This window comes from Strongylocentrotus purpuratus, unplaced genomic scaffold (assembly GCF_000002235.5).
Source record: "Strongylocentrotus purpuratus isolate Spur 01 unplaced genomic scaffold, Spur_5.0 spur5_scaffold_6, whole genome shotgun sequence".
NCBI lineage: Eukaryota > Metazoa > Echinodermata > Echinoidea > Camarodonta > Strongylocentrotidae > Strongylocentrotus > Strongylocentrotus purpuratus.
In genome coordinates, this window is record NW_022145612.1 from 20,623,647 (window position 1) to 20,648,873 (window position 25,227).

Genomic DNA, 25,227 nt, shown 5'->3' on the forward strand with positions numbered 1-25,227 from the left:
TCCCACCCTTTCTTTCTTTCTCTCTGTCTCTCTTTCTTTCTTTTTCTCTTTCTAATCCGAATATATCAAGCACGATAAAGGAGGAAATGATTTATTCACAATTATGTTTGAGCTAAACGTCGGTTCCATGTTGAATAGGTTAATCGTTAGGGCAAGTAAAGGAAAACAAGATATTGAAAGTCCTTTAGGATTTTTGTTGTTGAAGGTCTTGTTTTGTTGGTTTTTGTTTTTGCTTTTGTGTATTTTTGTGATCATGTCGATGAAGATATAATTTTGTTAGCAATAAAAACGTTTTCCTAAATTGGCATAGCTCATAATTGAATAATAATTTGCATAAAATATCAGAAGAATGTTTGACTTTGTTGCGATAGCAACTGAGGAAAAGTTGCATTGTTTTTCGTTTATTTGAAGAAAAAAATATTTACAAAATTAGCAAAACGAGACGTTAGGTGGACGAGGGTGGGAGGACGGCGGTATCCGCTGGCTCTGCACCACGACCAAGTATTCATGCGCAAGTACTGATATATATAGTATGACAGACACTTTGTGCAATTTATCTGGTTAAGAACAAATTGAAACGAGTTTAATGACAAAATCATACATCGTGTATGACAATGTTACATGCATAACAATGGTAAATATTTTATCAATAAATTTAGAAAAGATATTTAATTATTGATAGACTCAAATTAATCTCAGTCGTACATTTTCAAACCAGATTGGAGATTTCTAAGAAGCATGTGACAAAACGTTAATGAATATTCAGAGTAATACTATTTCTTTGTAGTCCTAAAAGTGGGGATTCCCAAGTTTCACGAGCACGATGATTCAGGCATCAGGCAAAATCTACTTGTTATCGTCGGCATTACAATAACGAACGCCATCTACGTCTCAGTGAAAGTTGATATCAATATGTATAGTAAAATAACACCATTGTATTTCAGTTCATCTTTTCCTTGAATTATGAGGTATATAATATATATACTTCCCTAAATAAAGCTGAATGTAAACGCTGAAAAGGAGATTTTCTTCTCCTTCTTCTCTTGCTTTCTCTCTCTCTCTCTCTCTCTCTCTTTCTCTCATTCTTTCTCTCCCTCTTCTTCTCTCTCTCTCTCTCTCTCTCTCTCTCCTTCTCCCTCTCCCACCCTTTCTTTCTTTCTGTCTCTCTTTCTTTCTTTTTCTCTTTCTAATCCGAATATATCAATCACGATAAAGTAGAATATGATTTATTCACAATTATGTTTGAGCTAAACGTCGGTTCCATGTTGAATAGGTTAATCTATAGGGCAAGTAAAGGAAAACAAGATATTGAAAGTCCTTTAGGATTTTTGTTGTTGAAGGTCTTGTTTTGTTTGTTTTTTGCTTTTGCTTTTGTGTATTTTTGTGATCATGTCGATAAAGATATAATTTTGTTAGCAATGAAATCGTTTTCCCATACTAGCATAGCTCATAATTGAATAATAATTTGCATAAAATATCAGAAGAAAGTTTGACTTTGTTGCGATAGCAACTGAGGAAAAGTTGCATTGTTTTTCTTCTTTTTTTTGAAGAAAAAAATATTTACAAAATTAGCAAAACGAGGCGATAGGTGGACGAGGGTGGGAGGACGGCGGTATCCGCTGGCTCTGCACCACGGCCAAGAATTCATGCGCAAGTACAGATATATATAGTATGACAAACACTTTGTGCAATTTATCTGGTTAAGAACAAATTGAAACGAGTTTAATGACAAAATCATACATCGTGTATGACAATGTTACATGCATTTTTTTTTTTTTTTTCCCCATTTTTTGGACCCTCCAACAGGCCATTTATTGAAAATAAATCTCAAGATAACATATTTGAACACATGTTCCAATGAATATCATACAATATTTCATAATAAGATATACATAACGAATATCAACCATAATACTGTATATACAGAACATACATGTAGATAAGGGAAAGAAAAACAAATATTTAATAATAATGCAACATCATGACTGAAAATGATATGGGAAATTCAATATACTCCTATTAAAGGATCAAAATCCTCTCAAAATTTATCCATTTTTTATCGAATTTGTCAGTTTTGTTAGCAAATATACTAACTTGCCTCTCATTTGTGTAACTATTCTTGATATATTGTTTTATTGTCCGAAAGGACGGTACAGACTTTTGTATTCGAGAAAAATATAATTGTTGTTTAGTCCAAATTATTATACAGTTTAAAGCATCATTTCTTTTTTCAATGAAACCTAACAAAACATGTATTAAGGACAGTTTTATTCTACAGCGTGTTACAATAGTTAACCAGTCAGTCAAACGACTCCAAATCAATTTGGTCACGTTACAGGAGTAAAAAAAGTGTACCATATCTTCTTCTTCTCTTCCACAAAGGGAACAGTTCTTATTTAAAATTATGTTAATTTTCACAAGATCTTTATTCAAATATAGTATCTTATTCAAAAGTCTGTACTGAAAGTACCGAACTGTTGTATGCGTTGTACAGCGAAACATAACCCTGAAATAATATTGCATATATTTATCATCAAATAATACACCATCTGCATGCCATTTATTACATAATTTATTCAAATGTTCATCCTTTTCTTTTAACATAATTTGATAAATATGTCTACATCCTTTTTCATCTTTCAATAAGCATGAAATATATGCAGGGCACAATGGTCCATTTACCTTCATATTACAACTTTCCAATTGGGACTTGTATTTGCATTTAATTATTTGACAGAGTGCATAATAATAAAGAAACTGTATTTTGATTGAAAACTTTTTTTCACACTCTTCTCTTGCTAAGATGTGTCCTTGATCATCTAGTAAATCGTTTAAAAATCGAATACCTTTATCACACCATTCTTTTAAAAATATACCCTTTCCTCCAATTTTAATCTCAGAATTATACCAAATAGAAATAGCTTTCCAAAAAGGAGTAGTAGTACATTGAACCTGGCGGACAAAATAAGCTAGTATTTGGAAAAGTTCTTTCCAAAAACAGTTTCTTAGCATAAATGATAATTTAGTGAAATATATATAACCTTTACCCCATTCCAATGATGATAGTGGACGTAAGAAAGCGTACATTAAATGGGTAACGTCTTCACATGAGTTCAACAATATTCTTCTAATCCAGGTCAGTTTCAAAGCTCTAGAAAATTGTACAACATCAACCATTTTCAATCCACCATTTTCGTAAGAACAAACCATCTGTTTTCTGCTAATCTTATCAGGTTTCCCTTTCCAAATAAATTTTAAAAAAGAGACATTTATTGCTTTTAAAAGATGTTCAGAAGGGTTAGGAATGGACATAAATAAATGGTTAAATTGCGAGACTAGCAGTGATTTCACCAAGACCACGCGACCAAAAACAGAAATGTTACGTTTCGACCAAGATATCATTTGCCTGTTTAGTTTATCAAATATTCTGTCGTAGTTGAAATCCGGAAGCTTTTCTAAATCAATACCAAAGTCTATTCCCAAATACCTTATGAATCCCCCGTTAACCAACGATATGTCAGTCCCATGAACCTGATGTAAATCAATATTTACAGTTTTTTTCAAGGAACCGATACACAATATCTGTGTCTTATTTATATTAAGATTTAAACCTGAATACTGAGAAAAGAACTCCAATAACTCCAGAGCATAATGTAAACTTTCTGTACTATCGAGACACAACACTGTATCATCAGCGTATTGTAATATTCTATATTCCTTGTTTTCTATAACTAAACCTTTTATCTTGTGGGATTTTCTGACCAACATGCCTAAAATTTCTGCACATAATAGAAACAAATATGGAGAAAGCGGATCTCCTTGTCGGCAACCCCTTTTAATATTAAAACGCGAGGTTAAACAACCGTTAATTAACACATTTGAAGCAGAATTTGAATATAGTAATTTGATCCATTGGATAATTTTATCCCCGTAATTAAAGAAATGTAATACATTCCATAGAAAATCATGTGAAACACAATCGAACGCCTTTTCAAAGTCAATAAAAAGTAATATCCCAGGAATATTTTTATGATCTGCATAAGAAATTATGTCATAAATTATTCTGATATTTTCTCCGATGTATCTACCGGACAGAAAGCCTTTCTGATCTTTATGTATGTTTTCGTCTAACAATGGTTTTATTCTGTTTACAATGCAACTAGAAAGAATCTTATATTGGACATTGAGCAAAGATATAGGACGCCAGTTTTTAAGTAGATTGCGAGGTTTGTTACCTTTAGGTAGTAGGGTTATAATTCCTAAATTTTGGAAATGTGAAAATCTTCCACAAACATATGCTGCGTTCAAACTCCTCATTAAATAAATCCCTATATCTTTAAGAAAAAACTTGAAAAACTCTGCAGTAAACCCATCCTGTCCGGGTGATTTACCAAGTTTTAAGTTACCAACAACTTTGCTAATTTCTTTAAGGCAAATTTCTTTACCCAACTCCTCTACTTTTTCATCTGAAATCTTGTTATGATCTGTTTCTTCCAGATCATGTAATATATCTTGAAAATCTGATACCTCTCGAAATCCATAAAGGTCTTCGTAAAATATTTCCACCTCGTTCTTAATTTCCTCTTCCGTATTCAATATTTTATCATTTTTATCAACAAGTTGAATAATTCTCTTTTCTACACGCCTTTGTTTCATAAGGTTATAAAAATATTTGGAGGGTTTTTCACCATATTGTAGTTCTTGTAGTAAAATACTTTCCTCCTTTCTTTTAAGCTTTTCCTTTCTTTTTGTCTCCAAATCTTCTTTGAGGGATATAATTTGTTCTAATATACTATCTTTATCACTAATGCCCAAATTTAACTTCAATTCCAACTGTTCGATCTTGTCCTCTAATTGTTTTTCTATTTTATCAATTTCTTTTTTCTTATTTACTCCATATATAATAGTACATGCTCTCAATTCCATCAAAAGAATTTCAACAAAAAAATTGTTCATTGAGAATAAATTTACAGCTGTTTTTGTCAATATCCTCAAACCTTGTATCATCTTGTTCATTTGTTTCAATATACTCTAAAGTGATTTCTTTTATTTTATCCTTTACAGTTTGTACATATTGATCTTCCTTTAAGAGAGAATTGTCAAACTTCCAATATTTGTGTCTCTTTAGACCAGTACCGAACATAAGATCCAAACTAATCCCTGCATGATCAGATCTATAGCTATTATTAATTTTACAATCTGATACTAACGAAAATAGCTGGTTTGATATCAAAAAGTAATCTAGTCGCCCTTGTTTTAAAGGACTAGGTTGTCTCCAGGTAAACTGTTTTATGTCTGGATGGGTACAGCGCCATGGATCAATTAAATGAAAACTGTTCTTCATTTCCAAAACTTTGCGCTGAGCATTTTTATTATTTAATCTAACGTAATTACAAGAGTCCGAATCAAAATCTTGAAGTAGGTTCCAATCCCCACACATAATTACAAGAGGATCATTAAGATCTAATATAATATTCTCCAATTCTTGGAAAAAGATGGGACAGTCATCATTTGGGGCATAAAGTGCAATTAAAGAAAACTCCAACTGTCCCATACAAATGCTTAAAGCAATGAAATTACCATTTTTGTCACATATTTGTTTTTTAACTTCGCATTGAATATTTACGTCAAAGAGTATCGCCACCCCCCGAGCGTTTGAGCATTTGTTTGCAAAAAAACAAGTTCCATCCCATTCTTGCTTAACAACAGATTCTATCTCAGGCACAAAGTGGGTATCCTGCAAACAACAAATGCTAGCATGTTTTGCATTTAAATAGTTTAGTACATCTTTTCTTTTCTGAGAGTTTCCCAGACCTCTACAGTTCATAGAAATAATCTTCAACTTATTATACATCATGATAACCAATAACTACTTTATACATATAAGGCCATTGGAGGAATTTTTTAACATTTACAGTGTACGAGTAACAGTAAACGACAACGAGCAACACAGACAAACAAAAAAGCAAGACATAGAAACAGACAAACATGCAGAGAGAGCAACAACGCCTCTCACTAAGGACCACACCCAGGTCCCAAAAACTTAACATATGATAGCTTGAGGCAAACATGAGAAATAGTTTACGGAGCCTTGTGGGGCTTATCTGGCCACCACCAAAAAAAAAGAATAAACGCAAGATTTTAATCTATGCGCTATAGAAACAATTATAGTATCGTGTATGTACACAGCATAAACACAATCATCTAGTGCCATAACCACTAAACAAACGATATCACGAGGGAAATTTCTCAATACGTTCAAAGTGAGTGAACAAGCTCAATATTTATACATAATTAATACATATTGTTGTATAAGAGTGATCGAGTCAAAGCAGTGGTTTTTAACTTACTGTTAGATAGATTAACCAGAGCACAACTGCAGACAGACAATAAATACATGTTACATGCATAACAATGGTAAATATTTTATCAATAAATTTAGAAAAGATATTTAATTATTGATAGACTCAAATTAATCTCAGTCGTACATTTTCAAACCAGATTGGAGATTTCTAAGAAGCATGTGACAGAACGTTAATGAATATTCAGAGTAATACTATTTCTTTGTAGTCCTAAAAGTGGGGATTCCCAAGTCTCACGATCACGATGATTCAGGCATCAGGCAAAATCTACTTGTTATCGTCGGCATTACAATAACGAACGCCATCTACGTCACAGTGAAAGCTGATATCAATTTGTATAGTGAAATAACACAATTGTATTTCAGTTCATCTTTTTCTTGAATTATGATGTATATAATATATATACATCCCTAAATAAAGCTGAATATGAACGATGAAAAGGAGATTTTCGTCTCCTTCTTCTCTCTCTTTCTATCTCTCTCTCTCTCTGATTCTTTCTCTCTCTCTCTCTCTTTCTTTTTCTCTCTCTCTCTCCCTCTTCCACCCATTCTTTCTCTCTGTCTCTCTTTCTTTATATTTCTCTTTCTAATCCGAATCTATCAAGCACGATAAAGGAGGAAATGATTTATTCACAAATATGTTTGAGCTAAACGTCGGTTCCATGATGAATAGGTTAATCGTTAGGGCAAGTAAAGGAAAACAAGATATTGAAAGTCCTTTAGGATTTTTGTTGTTGAAGGTCTTGTTTTGTTTGTTTTTTGCTTTTGCTTTTGTGTATTTTTGTGATCATGTCGATAAAGATATAATTTTGTTAGCAATGAAATCGTTTTCCCAAACTAGCATAGCTCATAATTGAATAATAATTTGCATAACATATCAGAAGAATGTTTGACTTTGTTGCGATAGCAACTGAGGAAAAGTTGCATTGTTTTTCGTTTATTTGAAGAAAAAAATATTTACAAAATTAGCAAAACGAGACGTTAGGTGGACGAGGGTGGGAGGACGGCGGTATCCGCTGGCTCTGTACCACGACCAATTATTCATGCGCAAGTACTGATATATATAGTATGACAAACACTTTGTGCAATTTATCTGGTTAAGAACAAATTGAAACGAGTTTAACGACAAAATCATACATCGTGTATGACAATGTTACATGCATAACAATGGTAAATATTTTATCAATAAATTTAGAAAAGATATTAAATTATTGATAGACTCAAATTAAACTGAGTCGTACATTTTCAAACCAGATTGGAGATTTCTAAGAAGCATGTGACAGAACGTTAATGAATATTCAGAGTAATACTATTTCTTTGTAGTCCTAAAAGTGGGGATTCCCAAGTTTCATGAGCACGATGATTCAGGCATCAGGCAAAATCTACTTGTTATCGTCGGCATTACAATAACGAACGCCATCTACGTCACAGTGAAAGCTGATATCAATTCGTGCAGTGGAATAACACCATTGTATTTCGGTTCATCTTTTTCTGGAATCATGATGTGTATAATATACTTCCTTAAATACAGCTGAATATAGACGATAAAAAAGGAGATGTCTTCTTCTTCTTAACGCTCTCTCTCTCTCTCTCTCTCCTCTCTCTCTCACTCTCTCTCTCTCTCTTTCCAATCTAAATATACCAAGCACGATAAAGGAGATTGTGATTTATTCACAATTATTATATTTGAGCTAAGCGTCGGTTTCTTATTGAATAGGTTATTCGTGATTGCAAAGGAAAGGAAAACGAGATTTTGAAATCGCTTTAAGATCAACATTTTTCTTGTTTTGTTCTTGTTTTTTTATGTTGGTTTGTTTGTATTTTTGCGATCGTGTTGATACCAATCTAATTTTGTTAGCAATGATATTATAATATTTTCAAACTAGCATACCTCATAATAAAACAATAATTTGCATAATACATCAAAAGAAAGTTTGACATTGTTGCTCCGCAGCCCCTTGTTAAACAGGTTATTCGTAAGGGCAAAGGAAAGCGATTTTTACAAATTTGTTTAGGATTCGTTGTTGTTGAAGTTCTTGTTTTTTTTGTTTTTTTTGCCATCGTGTTGATACCAATATAATTTTGTTAGCAATAATATCATATTTACAAACTAGCTTAACTGCTTCATTAATCAATGATTTGCATAATTCATTGAAAGAAAATTTGAAAATGTTGTGATAGCAACTGAAGAAAGGTTGCACTGTTTTCGTTTATGTAAAGCAATACAAAACAACAAAAATAGCAAAACGAGACGATACGTGGCCGACGGTGTGCAGACAGCGAATATCACCGATGACACCGCGGCCAACTACCTCCCCCCCCCCCCCCCCACTCATTACATGCACAAATACCCGTTATATAAAGTACTCTAAACACTTTGTGCAATTAAGCTGGTTAGTCAAAAATTGCAACGAGTTTAATGACAAAATCATACATCGTTTATGAAAATGTTACATGATGAACAATGGTAAATATTTTATCAATAAATTTAGAAAAGATATTCTATTATTAATAGACTCAAAACAATCTGAGTCGTACATTTTCAAACCAGATTGGACATTTTATAAGAAGCGTGCGACAGAAGGTTAATGAATATTCAGATCAATAATTTGTTTACATATGATAAAAGTGGGGATTCCCAACTTAGTTTCACGACCACAATCATTCATGCATCAGGCAAAATGTTGTTTTTTTTCCGTCGGCAGTACAATAGTGAACGCCCTCTACGTCACAGACAACGATAACATCCATCAGTATGGAAAAATAGCCTCATTGTTTTTCCAGCGAGGTGTTTTAACTCTCATATTCCTGGTTTTTCGGTCCATTTTTTTTTAAACCATGAAAAAGGTATCATAACCAGGGCCGTAGCCAGAGTTTGATGTTTGGGGAGCACATATACATGTAATTGATCGACGTCCTGGGGAGGGGTCTAAAAAAGTTCAACCGATCTTGGAATTTGTTGGGGCACGTGCCCCCCGTTCCTCCCCCCCCCCCCCCCCCGTGGCTACGTGCCTGATCATAACTCTTCTTCTGAATAGAAATGGTAATGGGCAAAATCGACCATCTGATGGTAGTTTGACATCAATTGAATTTTCTCAAAATCGCCACCAGTATTGGTATTAATTTCGCCTACCCTCGATGATAAGGCCTAAAAAAAATGTTGTTTTGCCCTTTAGGTGTCAAAACATGGGTCGGTTGGTCCGATTTTTTTTTTTTAACTTTTTTTTCTTCTCCTTCTTTTGGCTGATATTTCTCAGTATATGTTGTAATTCAATAAACCTTTTTTCTTCTAAAAAAAGGTAATGAAAAAAAAACTGTTTTTAAAAGCCGACTGTATAGATTTCAAGATTTTGGGGTCGGTCGCAAAGGGCAACACAACATCTTTTTTGTTAACGCCTAATGGTGATCATTATCGTATCCCATTGAACGACATGGTCAGTACGTCTAGGCCCCTAGCATTATTCTCGTGGTTCACTTATGCTTTTTATTTCGTTTATCCTACTCTAGAAGCGGCTCCTTCGAAAGTTCAAGATCTACTGCAAATTGATTACCTCGTTCCATAGACTCTGCCAGGCTTATTTTCTCAGGTAAGTTTGGTAAATAAAAGATGAAGGTGTTTTGTTCAGGACCCCCCCCCCCCCCCCCCCCCCCCGGTAAATAACTGATTTGTGAATCAAAGGCCGATTTCGTTAAGAACATTTCTAACGTGAAGTATCGTTGTATTTTGTATTCATATCCCAATTAGTTGCATCTGGAGGAGAGCCCCGAGGGTTACTTTGATTAAATATTCAAAAATGAATGATACACGCCAATAAAAACTAAAACAACAACAGCAACAACATTACGTTTGCTTTTCTCCGCCCGGGTAGAGTATTGTATTGTGACCCCGAAACAGCAAACTCACACGAATCACTTTGATTAAACAATTACATTTTCTTTTATCAATCATTTGATAGTGTGAACGCAAATAGTTCCGACTTTCAAGGGATCCATGGGTTGCTTGATGAACCTGAGCAGGAACTTCTCTTCGATGTCAGGAAATTCAGAGCCAATAAAGAAGTGAGTCTTTTAACACAATTTAAATATAAGATGTAGAATAAAAAGGAAAAGGTGAGAACTTGATGATTTGCGGAAGTGAATCTTGATTTCTTAAACCGCAATATTGTGATCATTACTATTTCGCCGTTTCGAAGCGTCATTTTCTACCAAAGAAAAGCACATTTTATACTAAAAAACTTTCACATGGGAATGCTGTAATTTCATTCCAATAGCATTCATTTGTATTAACATGATTTAAAAGTACAAGTTTCTATCATTCGCATTACAATAAAAATTGTTGGGACTGGTCGCTATTATTGGTTTATTTAATTCTTGTCTTCTTATTGAAAATGATAGATAATTAGGATCCGGAGAAGAAAAAAAAAATCGCATTTCAAGTTCTCTTCTTGGAAAAAACTGTGTGTCGAAATGTTAAAGGGGCTTGGTAACAGTGTTTAGATGAGAGAAAATGGTGCTAATTAAGACAGTGTTTTCAATGCTAGATGTAAAGATAATCTGAACGTTTGAGTGAAAACAGACCATTATTAATGATAAAATTGGGGAAAACTGATCTGATCGATTCCTTAATTCTCCCAAGTCCCAGCTATATTATTACAACTTAATTACATTTTTGGTGAATGTAAATCGTCACAAAGCGATGGATTGGCTCCATATACCATTCCAGATATTTAAGTGTTGATATATTTTTAAAAGCCTGTCTTATGTATTATGTTCTTGGCAAAACGGTTGGGAAAATGTTCAAGAGTTAGTAAGTAGAAGAAATATAATAAGTAACATTTCATACAAAAATTACGCAGTCTTTTTATCAACCTTCAACAATGTTACCGAATCACTTTAAACTGAATGCTTAAAGGCCATTTGTACTAGTTTGGCTAGGAGGGATTAGACCACCCAGGGTGGTCACTGACAGGTGGCTATCTCATCAAACCAGCTCTCAATAATAACAAAAGAAAAAGAGGATCATGGGGGACGAATGATCACCGATTATAGGCATTGTTTTCTATATAGAGGGAGCAAGTAGCTATAAGTAGTATAGTGGGGCTTTAAATTGTCCGATTCGCCTCTAAATGTTGTTGGCATGTTTCAGTCTGGAATTTCAGCAGAAGCTAGAAGGATTCTGTCAACAAGGCCATCGAGCAGAACGGAGAAAGATACGTACCATGTAAGTTCATCGTCAATTATTTTACTTCGGACGTGTTCATGATTTATTATTCATTTCCTACAAAATATTATCGAAACACATTCAAAACACTCCATCACTAAATCAAAAAAATATATAGCCAAGCTAGTCTGTCGTTCTGTCAGGTTATTCTCCCCTCTTCCTCAACCAACTGTTCACTCACTCTCTCTCTCTCTCTCTCTCTCTCTCTCTTTCTCTTTATCTTTCTTTCTTTCTTTCTTTCTATCTTTCATTCACAATTTGTCTGTAATATATTCATGTTCTTGTTCAAGGACACCTTTTTATAAGTTTTGTTTTCTTTCTAATTGTTGTGATGATGTGTCTTTCATATTTGAATGATATATCTTATTATTATTCATCCCGCTACGTCATTCAAATCGCCACACCGACTTCCAACCAACAGATGGCGGCCTCGTCGGTGTGTCTGGAATATGAATATACATGGGGTTATTTTTTTGTGACCATCCCATTAAATCTATTTTTTTCTCAATATGCCTTGTTCATGATGATGATGATATCTCTATACCAAGGTCCTGATCTCCATGAGGAACTACCCGACGTTTTGTGAGTACCCTCTAGCCATGCAGCAACAGATCGTAGGTGTGGGGTGGTATGCCTCCTACCAAGCACAAAGGATCATCCTCAGACAAGGCCATTGGGCAGAAAACTTCTACTTCATCCTCTCAGGATCAGGTAAGTTTGTAGATGTGCAGGAGGTCCAGCCTCCTCTTAACTCTTTTCCTTTCTCCGTCTGCATACTTTAAAGCCCCACTGCACTACTTATAGCTAATTGCGCCCTCTATAGCCAATAATGCCTAAGCGGTTCATTGATCCCCATGATGCCCCTTTTCTTATGTTGATTGAGAGCTGATTTTGATGAGATAACCACCTGCCAGTGACCTTGCAGGGAGGTCTAATCCATCCATGCCAAACTAGTGCAGAGGGGATTTAAACAAGAGCGTGAATAGTTAGAACTCTCGTAATGCTATGTTTTGATTGGGTGATGGAATTGAAATTATTTGAATTTGAATTAAATCGGAATAGAAAAGCATTCGAAAGAGTGGAATCACTGCATAACCGTCAGCTGGTGCGAGAAAAACCAAAGAGGCACATTTAAAAAAAAAAATTTTACCCGAAATTTGAAAATTTGACCGATCGCCATTTCGTTCCGTTGGGGGAGGGGGGGGGGGGGGTAAGGTCACCCTTTTAGGTCTATCATTAGCATTTTTTTTTAATTAAACAAAAAAAATGAGGGGGGGGGTTCCTCCTAATCACACACACACACACACATAAATATTTGAGGGGGGTTCGACCCCAACCCCCCCCCCCTCCTTCCCCCTGCGTACGCGATTGGCCTATGCTGTGAACAATAATTAAAAAACCGGTTGGTCAAATAACCCCCCAAAATAAGACTTAGTCATAATGGATCGAGTACCGGACGAGGAACATTACTCCAGACAAGATTGATGTTACCTTTTATAAACTAACTAAGACGATTAATATACATTCACGAAACAAACTCATATTATTTTCATTATTATTCTCAAAGTCGTTGTGAGTGTGATGGATGAAGGGACCCATCAGAACAGAACCGTAGTCTACCTGAACAGAGGTGAAACATTTGGAGTAAGTTATCATGAAAAGGTCAAATTGACATTCTCATTAATAATCTATGTATTATCAAGGAATCCCATTTGATGGCTTTTGACGTCTGGACATCTACATATAAGTTACGGAGATATTGTACAGGATAAAGCTCCAGATAGATGAATAGGAAAAGCTCTTGAGATACACAACAACGGGTTGAAACGCCATAGCCTGAACAGCCTTTTCTTTTGTCATTGTTTTGTCTATTTGTCTTTTGGGTTTGTTGTTGTTGTTGTTGTTGTTGTTGTTGTTTACGGGGGTTATAAAGGGGCTAAAAGCACATCGAAAGCACTCTTTAATGGTTATTCAATACAGTCAATTCATTATTATTAGCAGATAATCATTCTATTGCTCATTCAAACTCTATTCAAACTATTATGTAATTTCATAACACATTTCTGTTGGAAATTAAGAAGAATATGCATTTAAGAAAAGAGTTTGAGTGACAAAACATAATTTTACGTCTAAAAGGCCAACAAACATGATGATTTTTTTTGGTTTTCTGCTCCTCAAACAGGAACTTGGCCTCGTGAATAGAGCCAAGAGACAAGCTACGGTCATTGCCAGAGAGCGCATAGAGATGATCGTTATCAACGCAAACGTAAGTTCAATGTTTCATATTCTTGTTTGGCTATTATTTTGTGAAAGACTGAAGTAACTATACATTCCGTTCAGTGAAAGTCATTCTGTTATGCCAGTTAGAAAAAGGCAAAGTGCGTCTACATCTCTGCGAATATTGGCATTTTTTCTAGTTAGCCCAAGTTATGAAAACAAAATAAAAAGCGGAAAAGAACTGATAATAACCTTTTAATAAGTGACTTGTTGGTTGTACTACCACATTAATAATAGGAGGGAGAGGGAGAGGGAGAGAGAGAGAGAGAGAGAGAGATAGAGATAGAGAGAGAGCGGGGGTATAGAAAGAGAAAGACAGAGAGACAGATGGAAAGAAAGAGAGAGGGGGAAAGAGGAGGTGGGAGAAACAAAGAGAAAGGGAAGTGGACATAAACATGATTGATAAGGGAAAGAGAGGGGGGTAATTTGAAAGAAGGGGTATAAAAAAAGAGAGAAGGAAAGATAGGAAGACAGAGGAGGTAGACAAAAGAGGAAAATAGAGAGAATAAACTGGAATTGACTTTAAGATGATGGAGTGGCATTTTAAATTTCGATTTTTCTAGGATTACACACGAATCTTCATGGCTGGTGGTCTATCAACTCTACTCAACCCACAGCAAAATGACAATGCTTTCGTCAGGTTAGTCATTCAAACGCTCAGACGATTCTTTAGGCAAATTTTTCTTTTTTATTCCCAAATTAAATGTTCTTTTTTTACAAAGGAACCCTTTTTCCCTACAAATTCTATCAAAGTCTTTACTTTATTATCCTATTGATGTACTATTTATTTTCTATGAATGTGAAATGTTTTAAGTCTTAGATATCGAAACTACGATAGATTTAGTTATTCGATCAATCGTCACATTTTTTATCTATCCCAATTTATTTCATCATGTTCATAAATGTTGAAAAAGACCATGCAACCTGAAAATCAGGCAAACTTAAAACATTCCCAATATTGTTCAAGGTTGTTTCTGTAATATTGTTTATCACACATAGGGGATACAGTATATCCCAAATAAAAATGAGATACATCACTTTAATTTATTGTGGATTTATTGTGCATATGATAGTTTACTCGTTCCAAATGAAATGGCCATTTTCAGTCTTAACAGTGGTTTTAATCACATTCCTACTGTATCACTGTGTCTGGGGTTTTTTAAACAAAAGACTAAGGTAAATATCAAATGTTAATCAACACACTTCCGAATCAGAGTAATCAAAGTTGATAATGATTCATTTTATTTAATAGAAACTTGCGCTTCTTGGAAGGATGGCCTCTTCATCGACTAGCAGAGAACCCGAAGAAATGTGTCTTTTCTTACTTCAAGTAAGTTGTTTCCAACCTTTAAACAATCCTATACAAATCACAAACATCTCATCTACCCATGGTCGTGAATGTATGATTGTCATCTTCAATTCATGCTTATACTTGATTTTAGAGTTATCAAAATGAATTGTGGTCTTATCATAATGTTCTAAATAATGTCACCACACGCCCAGGTTAAAATCTACTTGTGTATAAGTAAACACGTATTACTTGTATTTTGATTGACAGGAGATCAATTACCCTCCTAAGAGGTGCAATAACCATATACACGATTGTCTGTTTTTTTTAAAGTTGCCTTTACTTTTATTAATGTTTTAAGAGGTACATACTTCGAATCAGATTCATGTTTACAGATCGATGCAGAATTAAAATTTCTAACGTTTCTTTCCCTTTAGACGTGGAGACGTTCTCATTCGGGAGAGTAGAAGATCTGACTGGATCATCATAGTGAAATCAGTGAGTAACGACCCCCCCCCCCCCAAACTCTCTCTCTCTCTCTCTCTCTCTCTCCCTCCCTCCCTCCCTTCTCCACCTCTCGCTCTCCGCAACAATAATTTTATTGCAAAAGTACATGTTGTGAAGCTAAGCGCGTGGGGGCAGTGGCATATTTCTCCAGAGTTAACGAGAGGGATGGGGACAAAAGGCCGACCAGGGTGTCCAGGGGTTGTACCTCACACAAGCTATGGTTTGTAGAGCGTTGGGAGATTTTGAAAGCTATGTGGGCCTGCTATTAAAAGCAATAATAAATACCAGTCCATTGCATGTGCAGTGTGGTAGATGAAGAAATGTTAGTATAGTCAAGAAGTTACTAGCCTCAAAACTATAGGTCCATGCTATAATGTGGAAGTTTGCAGTAGCGGTTTCTGTGTGTGGGTTGGCTTTTTCGGCTTGAATGAATCGCCTACCGAGAGGGTTAAATCGAGATGCTGCCGACAGAGGTAGCCAACGAGACATAATTATTAGCAATTTAGAATTCGGTTTGGTACTCACCCGACTGTTGACGAAATCGATGTTCATTTTTTTTTTTCTCAGCAATTTTACAATTTATTTCAAATCTCTTTAGCAAGAGTCATTTATTTGAATTTGAATAGAAACAGTTTCACTGTTTCTTTTCACCATTACCAGCACTCAACGTTAAGTATGGAAATGTAAGCCAATTTTTGTGGCTAAACTTATGATTTTACTACACAATAACAATTATCTTACACGCCTATCATTTTAGCCAAATGACTGATCTCATATAGAACACGTTCCTCACAAGTCGATATACGTGCCTCTTGACATGTTTCAGTATAGCTACAGTTATTTGTTTGTTTTTCAAGAGTGATATAGATTTTAAAAAAGAACTTTGTCCTCTTAATCAGCAGTCTATCACGTTAAATGAATATTCATAACATACTTCTACCGGCAATCGATTATTGAAAATTTCAAATTTCTTCACCATGAATTCAAAATGTATCCACTCTTATTGCAGTTCTTACAGATCAAAAGTCACGAAAATGAACTTGTCTTTTAGCGTAGTTTCCGTCATCACAACCTTCTTCAAATCATATGAACTTTACTCTATAAATTTCGAGAAGAAGATTGTTATCGACACTTTGTAACCGTCAATCAACTTTGTATCATGGACTTGGGGTAGATAAACAGTTTGCCTATGCATAATTCACGGCGGTTATATGCCGTGTAGTGTGAATCCGGCCGGGATGTCTATTAACAGGGATGCTCATTTTAGGAATTATGGCTCAATGAAGCACAAGTACTTGTGAGTCCAAAATTCCAAAGGTAAGTATACTGTCAATGGAATTCATCACGCTACATGTACCTCCTCGACCGTCTTTTTTGTTTTGTTGATAAATAAGCTTTACTTTTTATTGAGAAATTAATTGGTAAACGTTAATTTTGGAATCCCTGCAAAAACCACCGGTTAAAAAAATAAATAAGCATAAGAGCAAGCGTAATGATCTCGGGTGTCTTAACTCTGCTCCTTATTGCATAATATATCTCCAAACACTATACCATATATATGTGTGCTCTCTATTAAAGGGGATATAAAAGAATATTCATCCATTAAATTCTGGTCTAGCCAATAGGCAGTTCAATCGGAGAGATTTCAATGCACTTCCCCCGATTTGTGGAACCCATATCGAAGAGGGCGCAACACATCTTTTGGCTTAATTATGTTTGGGCTTGGGGTATTTCTGTTCTTTGGGTATTCCCCACCGTCATGGAGCAGCATGATTTTTGTTCTGACTACATATTCATATAAAGGTTATGAATATGTATGAGACTCAATACAATTTTCATTTATGTTGAAGTAGCACATTGAATCTGTCTGATTGTTGTTCAATCTACCACTCACGATTAAAAAGGGTTTTAAAATCAGTTACAAATACAATTTTTGTCACATTCAGTTTTATCGTTCATTTTAAGAGAAAATGAACTATATCTGACTGCATGGGTCCGATAAACATTTACTAACCATAATTATTGCGATATAAAGTGTTTGATACTATATATAACAAATCAACCAACTCCACTCGTCGGTAGAAACATGTCTCTTGTCTCTAGTACGGTTGGGGGTTCCTCTCCTGGGGAACTGCTTCCGTGCTGGCGGCTGGGAGCAGTCCCCTTTTGCTTTTCTTATTATTTTTGTTAATACAATTTCATTTTATTTTTTGGATTATTATAATTATCTTATTCTTTAAATATTACTATCATTATCATTATTCATTTTCTTATCATTTTTGTCTAGCTATTATTATCATTACTTTTAACCTTATTATTATAATGCTAAATATATTACTAATTGCGGATATAGTATCGAAAAATGTAAAAGTATAAAAGTATAAAAACACGCTTTCTTACAATTAATTTATCACCTGACGAAGTGTAGCAGCGGCACACTAAACGTCGTGATCTTTAAGATCCCTTGTTGACCATACATTGCGAGACAAACGAATGTCACTAGCGATATTATTTTCGATTATTAATATAATTACCATTATTACTTTTAATTTTATACTACTACTACTACTACTATTTTTATTATCATCATTAATTCTTCGAAATAATCTCGACCTTTTATTGATTGCGTATCCATTTCAACATTTTCACATTTATTTGTATTGTCCCACTTCCATGCATAAAAAGATACACAATAGTTGCAAGCTGACCACGATTTAATAAGAAGAACTTTGTAAAACACTTAAATATCTTTTTTTACTAATAAGATGTTACAATTTCCTAATGTTAACCTATTATAAAGACTATTCTGCTTTACTCTATGCGTGCTACCATTAAAGCCTTCACAATAGCATCGAGTAGCCTAACTTGCACGTAAACTAAATCCTTGGCCCCTTTATTTTTATCGATGAATCAAATCCCTTCTTCTTCCATATCTTCTTTCTAACTATCTATATATCGAATGCGTAGTTTTACTTTTGTTTTTATTTTTATTCCAAATTTGTTGATATTAATAATTTCGATAGTCATGTTTATTTTTTACCAATGGAAATCAATGATATCATTTACTTTGCTTTGTCAGGGAAGCTGCCAAGTCATGAAACTGTTACGGAAAGCAAGGCCTAAATCAAGGCGAAACAGCACTGCAGATAAGGATGGTAAGTATTGTCTTCCTAAAATTATTAATATAACATGATCGCAACACCTTCGAAAATCAACCAAAGGTAATTCAATACCCATGTGCGTCAGCTAATAAAATGTGCGTACGTCACAATGACATAATTGTGACGTAATCCGAACATGATTTCTATGGGACACAATAGGGAATTGAAATTAACCTCGAGTTGATTTTTCGGAAATAGATGCGATCGTGGTATATGGTTCTGGAGCATATTATTATGTATGAAAACTCTGAATACCGATGATCATTCTTTTAATAGCAAGCTTTTGCATATTATACGAAGCGAATGTGTCCCAATATCGGGCCTAGCAGTTTGAGTCAATATTACCAGAACACGGCTGAATGTGTCTTGCAAGGTATGTTGGGGATCTAATTATGACGGAAAACATTACCTCATAGAACCACAATGAAATCAAACTGAATGTTCAAGCTTGATCTGTCACCCATGTCAGGAATCTACATGTTACGCTAATCTCATGTTCCTACCATATTATCTGGGAGTGCATCTTCATTGTATTATCTGACTTCTAATTCATTATAATAACATATCCTCTTGCTTGCTTGTTTTTTTAATCGGTAAAGCTGCAAGCAAACAACAGAAACGTTGGTCGCAACGTCTTACATCCAAGAGCATGGCTGGAACCCTCATCGAAAACTTCGAACAGCGTAAGAAACGAGAGGAGTTCGAAAACTTCATGAAAGACCTTAACGTCAACGAAGATGGCTCTGGGAAGTTAGGCGATCAAGAAGGTGAATACCATTTTAAAATTCTTTTTGGGGATAACGTTTAGTCAGCAACCATGTGCTGCATTTTGTCGACATTTCACGGAAAGCCCGCACAAGTACATTAATTTTTGCAATGGGGAGGTCCGAAGGGGCGGATTCTGAGTTTTTTTTAATTGTGAAAGGGTGCCAGGATCTCCCCTAAATACTGACAAGCAAAACAAAACAAAAAAAAGGGGGGAGGGGTATAAAAAAAAATGTAGGTACCTCGAGGATCACAAATTATTAATCGCTAGTTCGATCCGCCAAACATTTTCAATACCTTCGTCACCAGGAGTTAGATGTGATACTATAGCATTGTCCTTAATTGGGACGGAAGTATTATAAGTTGGTGTTGGTTCAATAATGAAGTCCAAATTGAAGTATAATTATGTGCTCGTGCGCAGATGCGCTGTACATACCATACTTAAAGCCAAGATATATTTCATCAAAATATATAGAACAACGGACATCACCAGGCAACTTAAACAAGAGAGACGATTTGGACGCTGATACTGATGATGAGTGGGCCGATGAAGCAATCGACTGCGGCAAAAACGACAAGGAATCAACGACCCCATCGAACCCACAGAGTTTAATCGGTGATCATAATACTCCAACTAAACTTAAATCTGTAAGTATACTTACATTGAATTACATTTTTACTCGCTGTATAGCATCCCTACACTTTATACTTTGATACATGATGAGCTCCATGTTGGCGGAAAGAATGACCCGACATTTCCTCCTGTGACAATTTTCACCAAGAGCCATCTTGTTTCATCGAATATAATTATTGGATTAGGGTTTAGGTTTTAGTAGGGTTTCAGATTAGGTTTAGAATTAAAGTTATGTTGTGTTGTGTTGGTGTTAGAGTTTAAGTTAATTATGTCAGTGAAGAATATTGTCACGGAGCAATTGTCACAGGAACAAGTACAGGTCTACAACTATCAAATGAAAATTGGGTTACCCTCACGCAAGGTTTTCTGACTTCGGACATCCATTTTACATACCTCTGATCGCATTACCTCTCCGCTACACTCCAAATTTAAGTTTATTTATGATATCTTCATATAAAAGAATAGACCATAATTTCGAAGTTCTGTTGATAATAAACGAGGCGTTTAATAATAAGTTCTAAATTGTTCTATAGATTTATAAAGACTGCCTCTTCCACGTTCCAAGTTTTCAGGTTAACAGTTTTGATTACCAGCTGCATTTAAAATTTGAGATTGAGGAAATGAAATCAAGCGATGTTAATCTAATCATTTTCAGGCGTACCTGTCAAGGAAGAGAACCAAGTCACTGGAGGGCGTACCAAGTGTATTCTTCGAGGATGAGGAGGATAATGGAGTAGAGGAAGGAGTTAACCCAATAGGTATGATTGTAGGTGGATCCAGACACGGAATGGATTGGCCACGTGGCCACGCCCATACCTCTCACCCCTTAGCACAAAAAGTTCCTTACTTGAAAAATATAAATGTGATTTGCTCTTTCAACTATAGGTTTACCAGGAAGCGGCTTTCGTCATGTTTAAAGAGTTCGCCCCATCCTACCCTGTTTATTTGGCAATTATTGATTATGCTTTTGTGGATAAAGTGATTTTATGTTCTGATGTGTTAGTCACTAAGGATTGTGTATCAACAACTGTGACTGCGTTTATTAATTTAGATTTACCCCGGATTTACAGTAAAGACACAATATAGTTAAAGGAAGGTTTAAAGGCCCACTGCACTACTTGTAGCTACTTGCGCCCTCTATATAACAAACAATGCCTAATCGGTGACCATGGGTCCCCCATGATCCTCTTTTTCTTATGTTAACTGAGAGCCGAGTTGATGAGATAACCACCTGTCCAGTGACCTTGTAGGGCTGTATAATCCCTCCTGTAAACTATGGCAGATAAGCTTTAAACAAAAAAAATCTTCATTTTCGGAATGCCTTTCAAAAAACATTTCCTAGATAACTAAATCACGAGAGTGTTTTTCTTAATGATTCAGTTTTTAATTAACTGTATGTTAATGTTACGTCTAGTTAAGATTATCTTCATCGGTTTGATAGGACTCTGCCATTATATCCATTCAGTGAAGCACTCTCGATCTCTATCTGTCTTATTTTAGCGGACATCTTGTTTCTACATAACGTGCAGCAGAAAGCTGAGAAACAGAAGTCGAACGTCGGCAAGAAGAAGACTTTACTCGACGACATCGGCGGGTCCGACTTCGAAGGCATAGATGTGAGCATGATTATAATTTTTTTGATATTCAATCCTTAACACGAAAGGGGAGATTTTTCAAGTTAATCTAGTTTCTTATATCAAAGTGTGAAGCCATGTTCATACTGAGCAAGTTTAAAATGATTTTAAACGATTAAAATTTGCATTTGTACTTTTTATCATACTTGTACACTTCCAGAAGCTGGCTATACGCTATAAATCATATAATTATAAGCGCCACTGACTGAACTAAATTAATTTCTATTTGTTGAAAATATGTGCTTTATTTCCTCATGCAACGCGAAAATCTCTAAACGCTAATTAAAAACAGAAAAAGCGTACTGTTACCAAGAAGCATGCATGGCATTGCTGCACAATGGATTCAGTTCATATAATACTTTGGTGTTTTGATGAATTCACTTTCGTTTTCTTTTGTTTTCAATATAGGTGGATGAAAACACGGAACCTACATGGGTTCGGGTCCAGACGCTTATCAAAGGATCTGTATTCGTAAGTTTGTTATGCGAATTTAATTATTGTCTGTTCTCGCAACAATTTCATTAACGTTGGGATAATACAATAGGGTATTAAACATAGCCCTTGAGTTGATTTTTCGAAAGTCTTTGCAATCGTGTAATATATTTCTAATATGATCATTAGTAAAGAAAAAAAATATTCTTACAGCATGAAACTCCTGTTAATTTTGTTTCAGGGCTTGGCTGACATGGCTTATGATTCCCAACCAAGCTTTGCCGTGATCAGCAATGGAGCTGAATGTATTCTCCTCTCCAAGAAACTCTACATGGAACACGCCAGTATGCGCATGATCAGTAAATTACGAACACAGGTAAGTGCAATGCACTTTTCGCACCTCACCACGGTTACGGCCAACTAATTATTAATGGGCACTAAAAGACTCTTTCGTGTTGCCCCCAACACCACCCCTCTCTGAATGACGTTTAAAAGAAATAATATTGTGTTTTTATTAGGAAATGGCGAAAAAGATCACCATTCTTTAAAGAGTGGAGAGAAAATTTGAAAATAGAGGATCGATAAACCTCACTTCTGCATTTGGGGAAATCACGAAATGGGAAAATTAGTTCATTTCGGAACATTATTCGGACTGAAAAGAGCAGATTGTGCGTCATCTGTCCACCGACCTTCCTAGTTCTGTTCTAGGAAACATAACACGTTCTTGGGACGGAAATAAACATTCTATATTAAACGGGCTGGGAATGTTTTGCAAATGTTTAGTATTTGCTCGGATATCACCTGATTTGTGCATGAATGGGTATTACTCTTCGTCCTCTGTTGAATAATATTAAAACGTATTTTGGCTAATCTGTTAAATAGTTGCATAGATCAATAAATCGATAATATATCATTCTTGTTTCTACAGTACCAGCGGTACCCACCGGAAGAGGAACTCCAGATGGGGTTAGAGGTCAAACTCAAATGGGACCTTTACAAGACTGACACTTTGAAAGGTACTCTGCGAGAGAGCAAATCGAGAGACAGAGCAACAAGATTTAGATAGCATGATATTGGTCCATCATGAATTTTAGTTGAAGTAAGCTGAGCTTGCTCGCATATGATGCAGGGTGACCCAACCTCTCTTCCCCTTCCCCCGTCGTGTAGATTGTATTCTCCAGTAGGTCTATACAGAATATGAGTAGCCCGAGTTTACAACTATAGCACAACGATACTGTTTTTTTGTATTGCATTTATTTCTTTACTTTACGAATATCCGATCGAAATATATTATAAAAACCACAATTATCTTCAACGGCTTTCATAGTTGAGCTTTACACCCACATTCTCCGTGTTTAGAATCCTGCAATTTGACAAAGCCATTTAAATAATATGAATTTATAATAAGATTTTTATCTTTCTTGATACAACGTGACTCTTGAATGTGAATGAATCAGTGTCTTACCATGACAAGTATCGCACATAATATACTTTATAGGTTTTAGCTAACTTCCGTCAATCCAAGGAGTGCTTCAGAATATATTACTGTCTAGGACTAAGAATTCTTGCTTGAAAGATTAAACAAATATATAATCGCATATGACTTACATAAATTTAGGATACTTCATAAAAGGACATCAATCCATTTCCAGGAAGTGGTAAATAAATTCATTGATAATGAAGAAAAAATGCCATTCACCAGGACTGTAAATAGTATAGTTGTGACTCTACATAGAAATTGTTTGTGAATATTGTGAATATATATCTTTTTATCTGTAATTGTTATTATTTACAATTTGTATATGTATGATGACAATAGTGCCAAAGTTTGGAAAATCAATAAAATGTGTTTTCTTCTTCCAAGTTTAAACATTTGGTCTCTTTGATTTGAAGAAAGTGTGTTGTCAACATCTAATTTACATAACCTGGATATATTTAGTTAGAATGAAATGAAAATATGTACAGTTATATTCATCACACTAACTAAACCGTTTACCATGCCAATTAGGCCTATAGCTGCCCCCCCCCCCCACTGTTCATTAAAGAGGAAGTCCACCATGGTAATACATTTGTTTTAATAAAAGGAATGAATACATGTTATGACTGTGTACAAATTCCTTGACTGTTTATCTTTATGTAAATTATGATTATGAGCTTTAGCTGCCTTCGATATGCATGCCTTCATGATCATAATCAAGGAAATGATAGGGTACTGAACATATTTGCCTATTATAGCCTTCACATTTGAGTAGCCAATAGACACCAATAGACCGATGGAGAGTATGGAAGGTAGCCTATATGCGTCGGGCTTTATGGCAAATATACTAAACGCGTTATGGAGATATAGACATCGGCGCGGGCCTATATGTCCGTCTCCATAATGCGATTACATGATTAGTACACTTGCCATAAAGCCCGACGCATATCGGGTAGGCTATAATGTAAGGGTGATCATGAGTTGTTCTGAATATAAATGAGAACTAAACGATAGAACCATGGGAAGTTGAAATAGAATGGAAAGGTAGCACATGAGGTGGAAATGGAATGGAAGAAACAAGGTGTGGCCATAGCAATGAGAGTGATGTGTGAAGGTGGAGAGGGGAGAGGAGAATGGAGGTCATGAGTTGAAGTGTAAAGATACAAAACATAGAGTATGTATATCAAATGGAAAGTAAATATCAAATGCTACCAAATATATCTGTTACAGGCCTAACAAATCTGTTACAAGCCTAACATCACTGTTTACGAGACTGCTTAAAGACCGTCAATACTACTGGGTCAGAAGGGATTAGACAACACAGCGAGGTCACTGACATCTATCTCATTAACTCAGCTCTCAACTAACGTAAGAAAAAGAGGATCATGGGGGACCAACAGGCACCGATTGGGAAGTTTTCTATACAGAGGGAGCAAGTAGCTACAAGTAGGACAGTGTGGCTTTAAAAGA

At 35.3% G+C, this 25,227-nt stretch overlaps 1 protein-coding gene across 1 annotated transcript in view; it reads left to right on the forward strand.

Annotated features, from left to right (window-relative positions):
• LOC100893228 overlaps nt 1–24,172 on the forward strand; it is a 31,703-nt gene extending 7,531 nt beyond the window's left edge. The window contains exons 2-18 of the mRNA XM_030972669.1: nt 9,869–9,948; nt 10,318–10,420; nt 11,508–11,582; nt 12,131–12,293; nt 13,150–13,226; nt 13,765–13,848; nt 14,423–14,499; nt 15,112–15,189; nt 15,585–15,645; nt 18,734–18,809; nt 19,415–19,582; nt 20,056–20,228; nt 20,870–20,972; nt 21,715–21,830; nt 22,257–22,319; nt 22,522–22,656; nt 23,209–24,172. Coding sequence (XP_030828529.1) covers nt 9,869–9,948; nt 10,318–10,420; nt 11,508–11,582; nt 12,131–12,293; nt 13,150–13,226; nt 13,765–13,848; nt 14,423–14,499; nt 15,112–15,189; nt 15,585–15,645; nt 18,734–18,809; nt 19,415–19,582; nt 20,056–20,228; nt 20,870–20,972; nt 21,715–21,830; nt 22,257–22,319; nt 22,522–22,656; nt 23,209–23,346 — 1,770 coding nt within the window. The 3' untranslated portion in view covers nt 23,347–24,172. The remainder of the gene's footprint in view (nt 1–9,868; nt 9,949–10,317; nt 10,421–11,507; nt 11,583–12,130; nt 12,294–13,149; nt 13,227–13,764; nt 13,849–14,422; nt 14,500–15,111; nt 15,190–15,584; nt 15,646–18,733; nt 18,810–19,414; nt 19,583–20,055; nt 20,229–20,869; nt 20,973–21,714; nt 21,831–22,256; nt 22,320–22,521; nt 22,657–23,208) is intronic.
• Nucleotides 24,173–25,227: the final 1,055 nt, after the last annotated feature.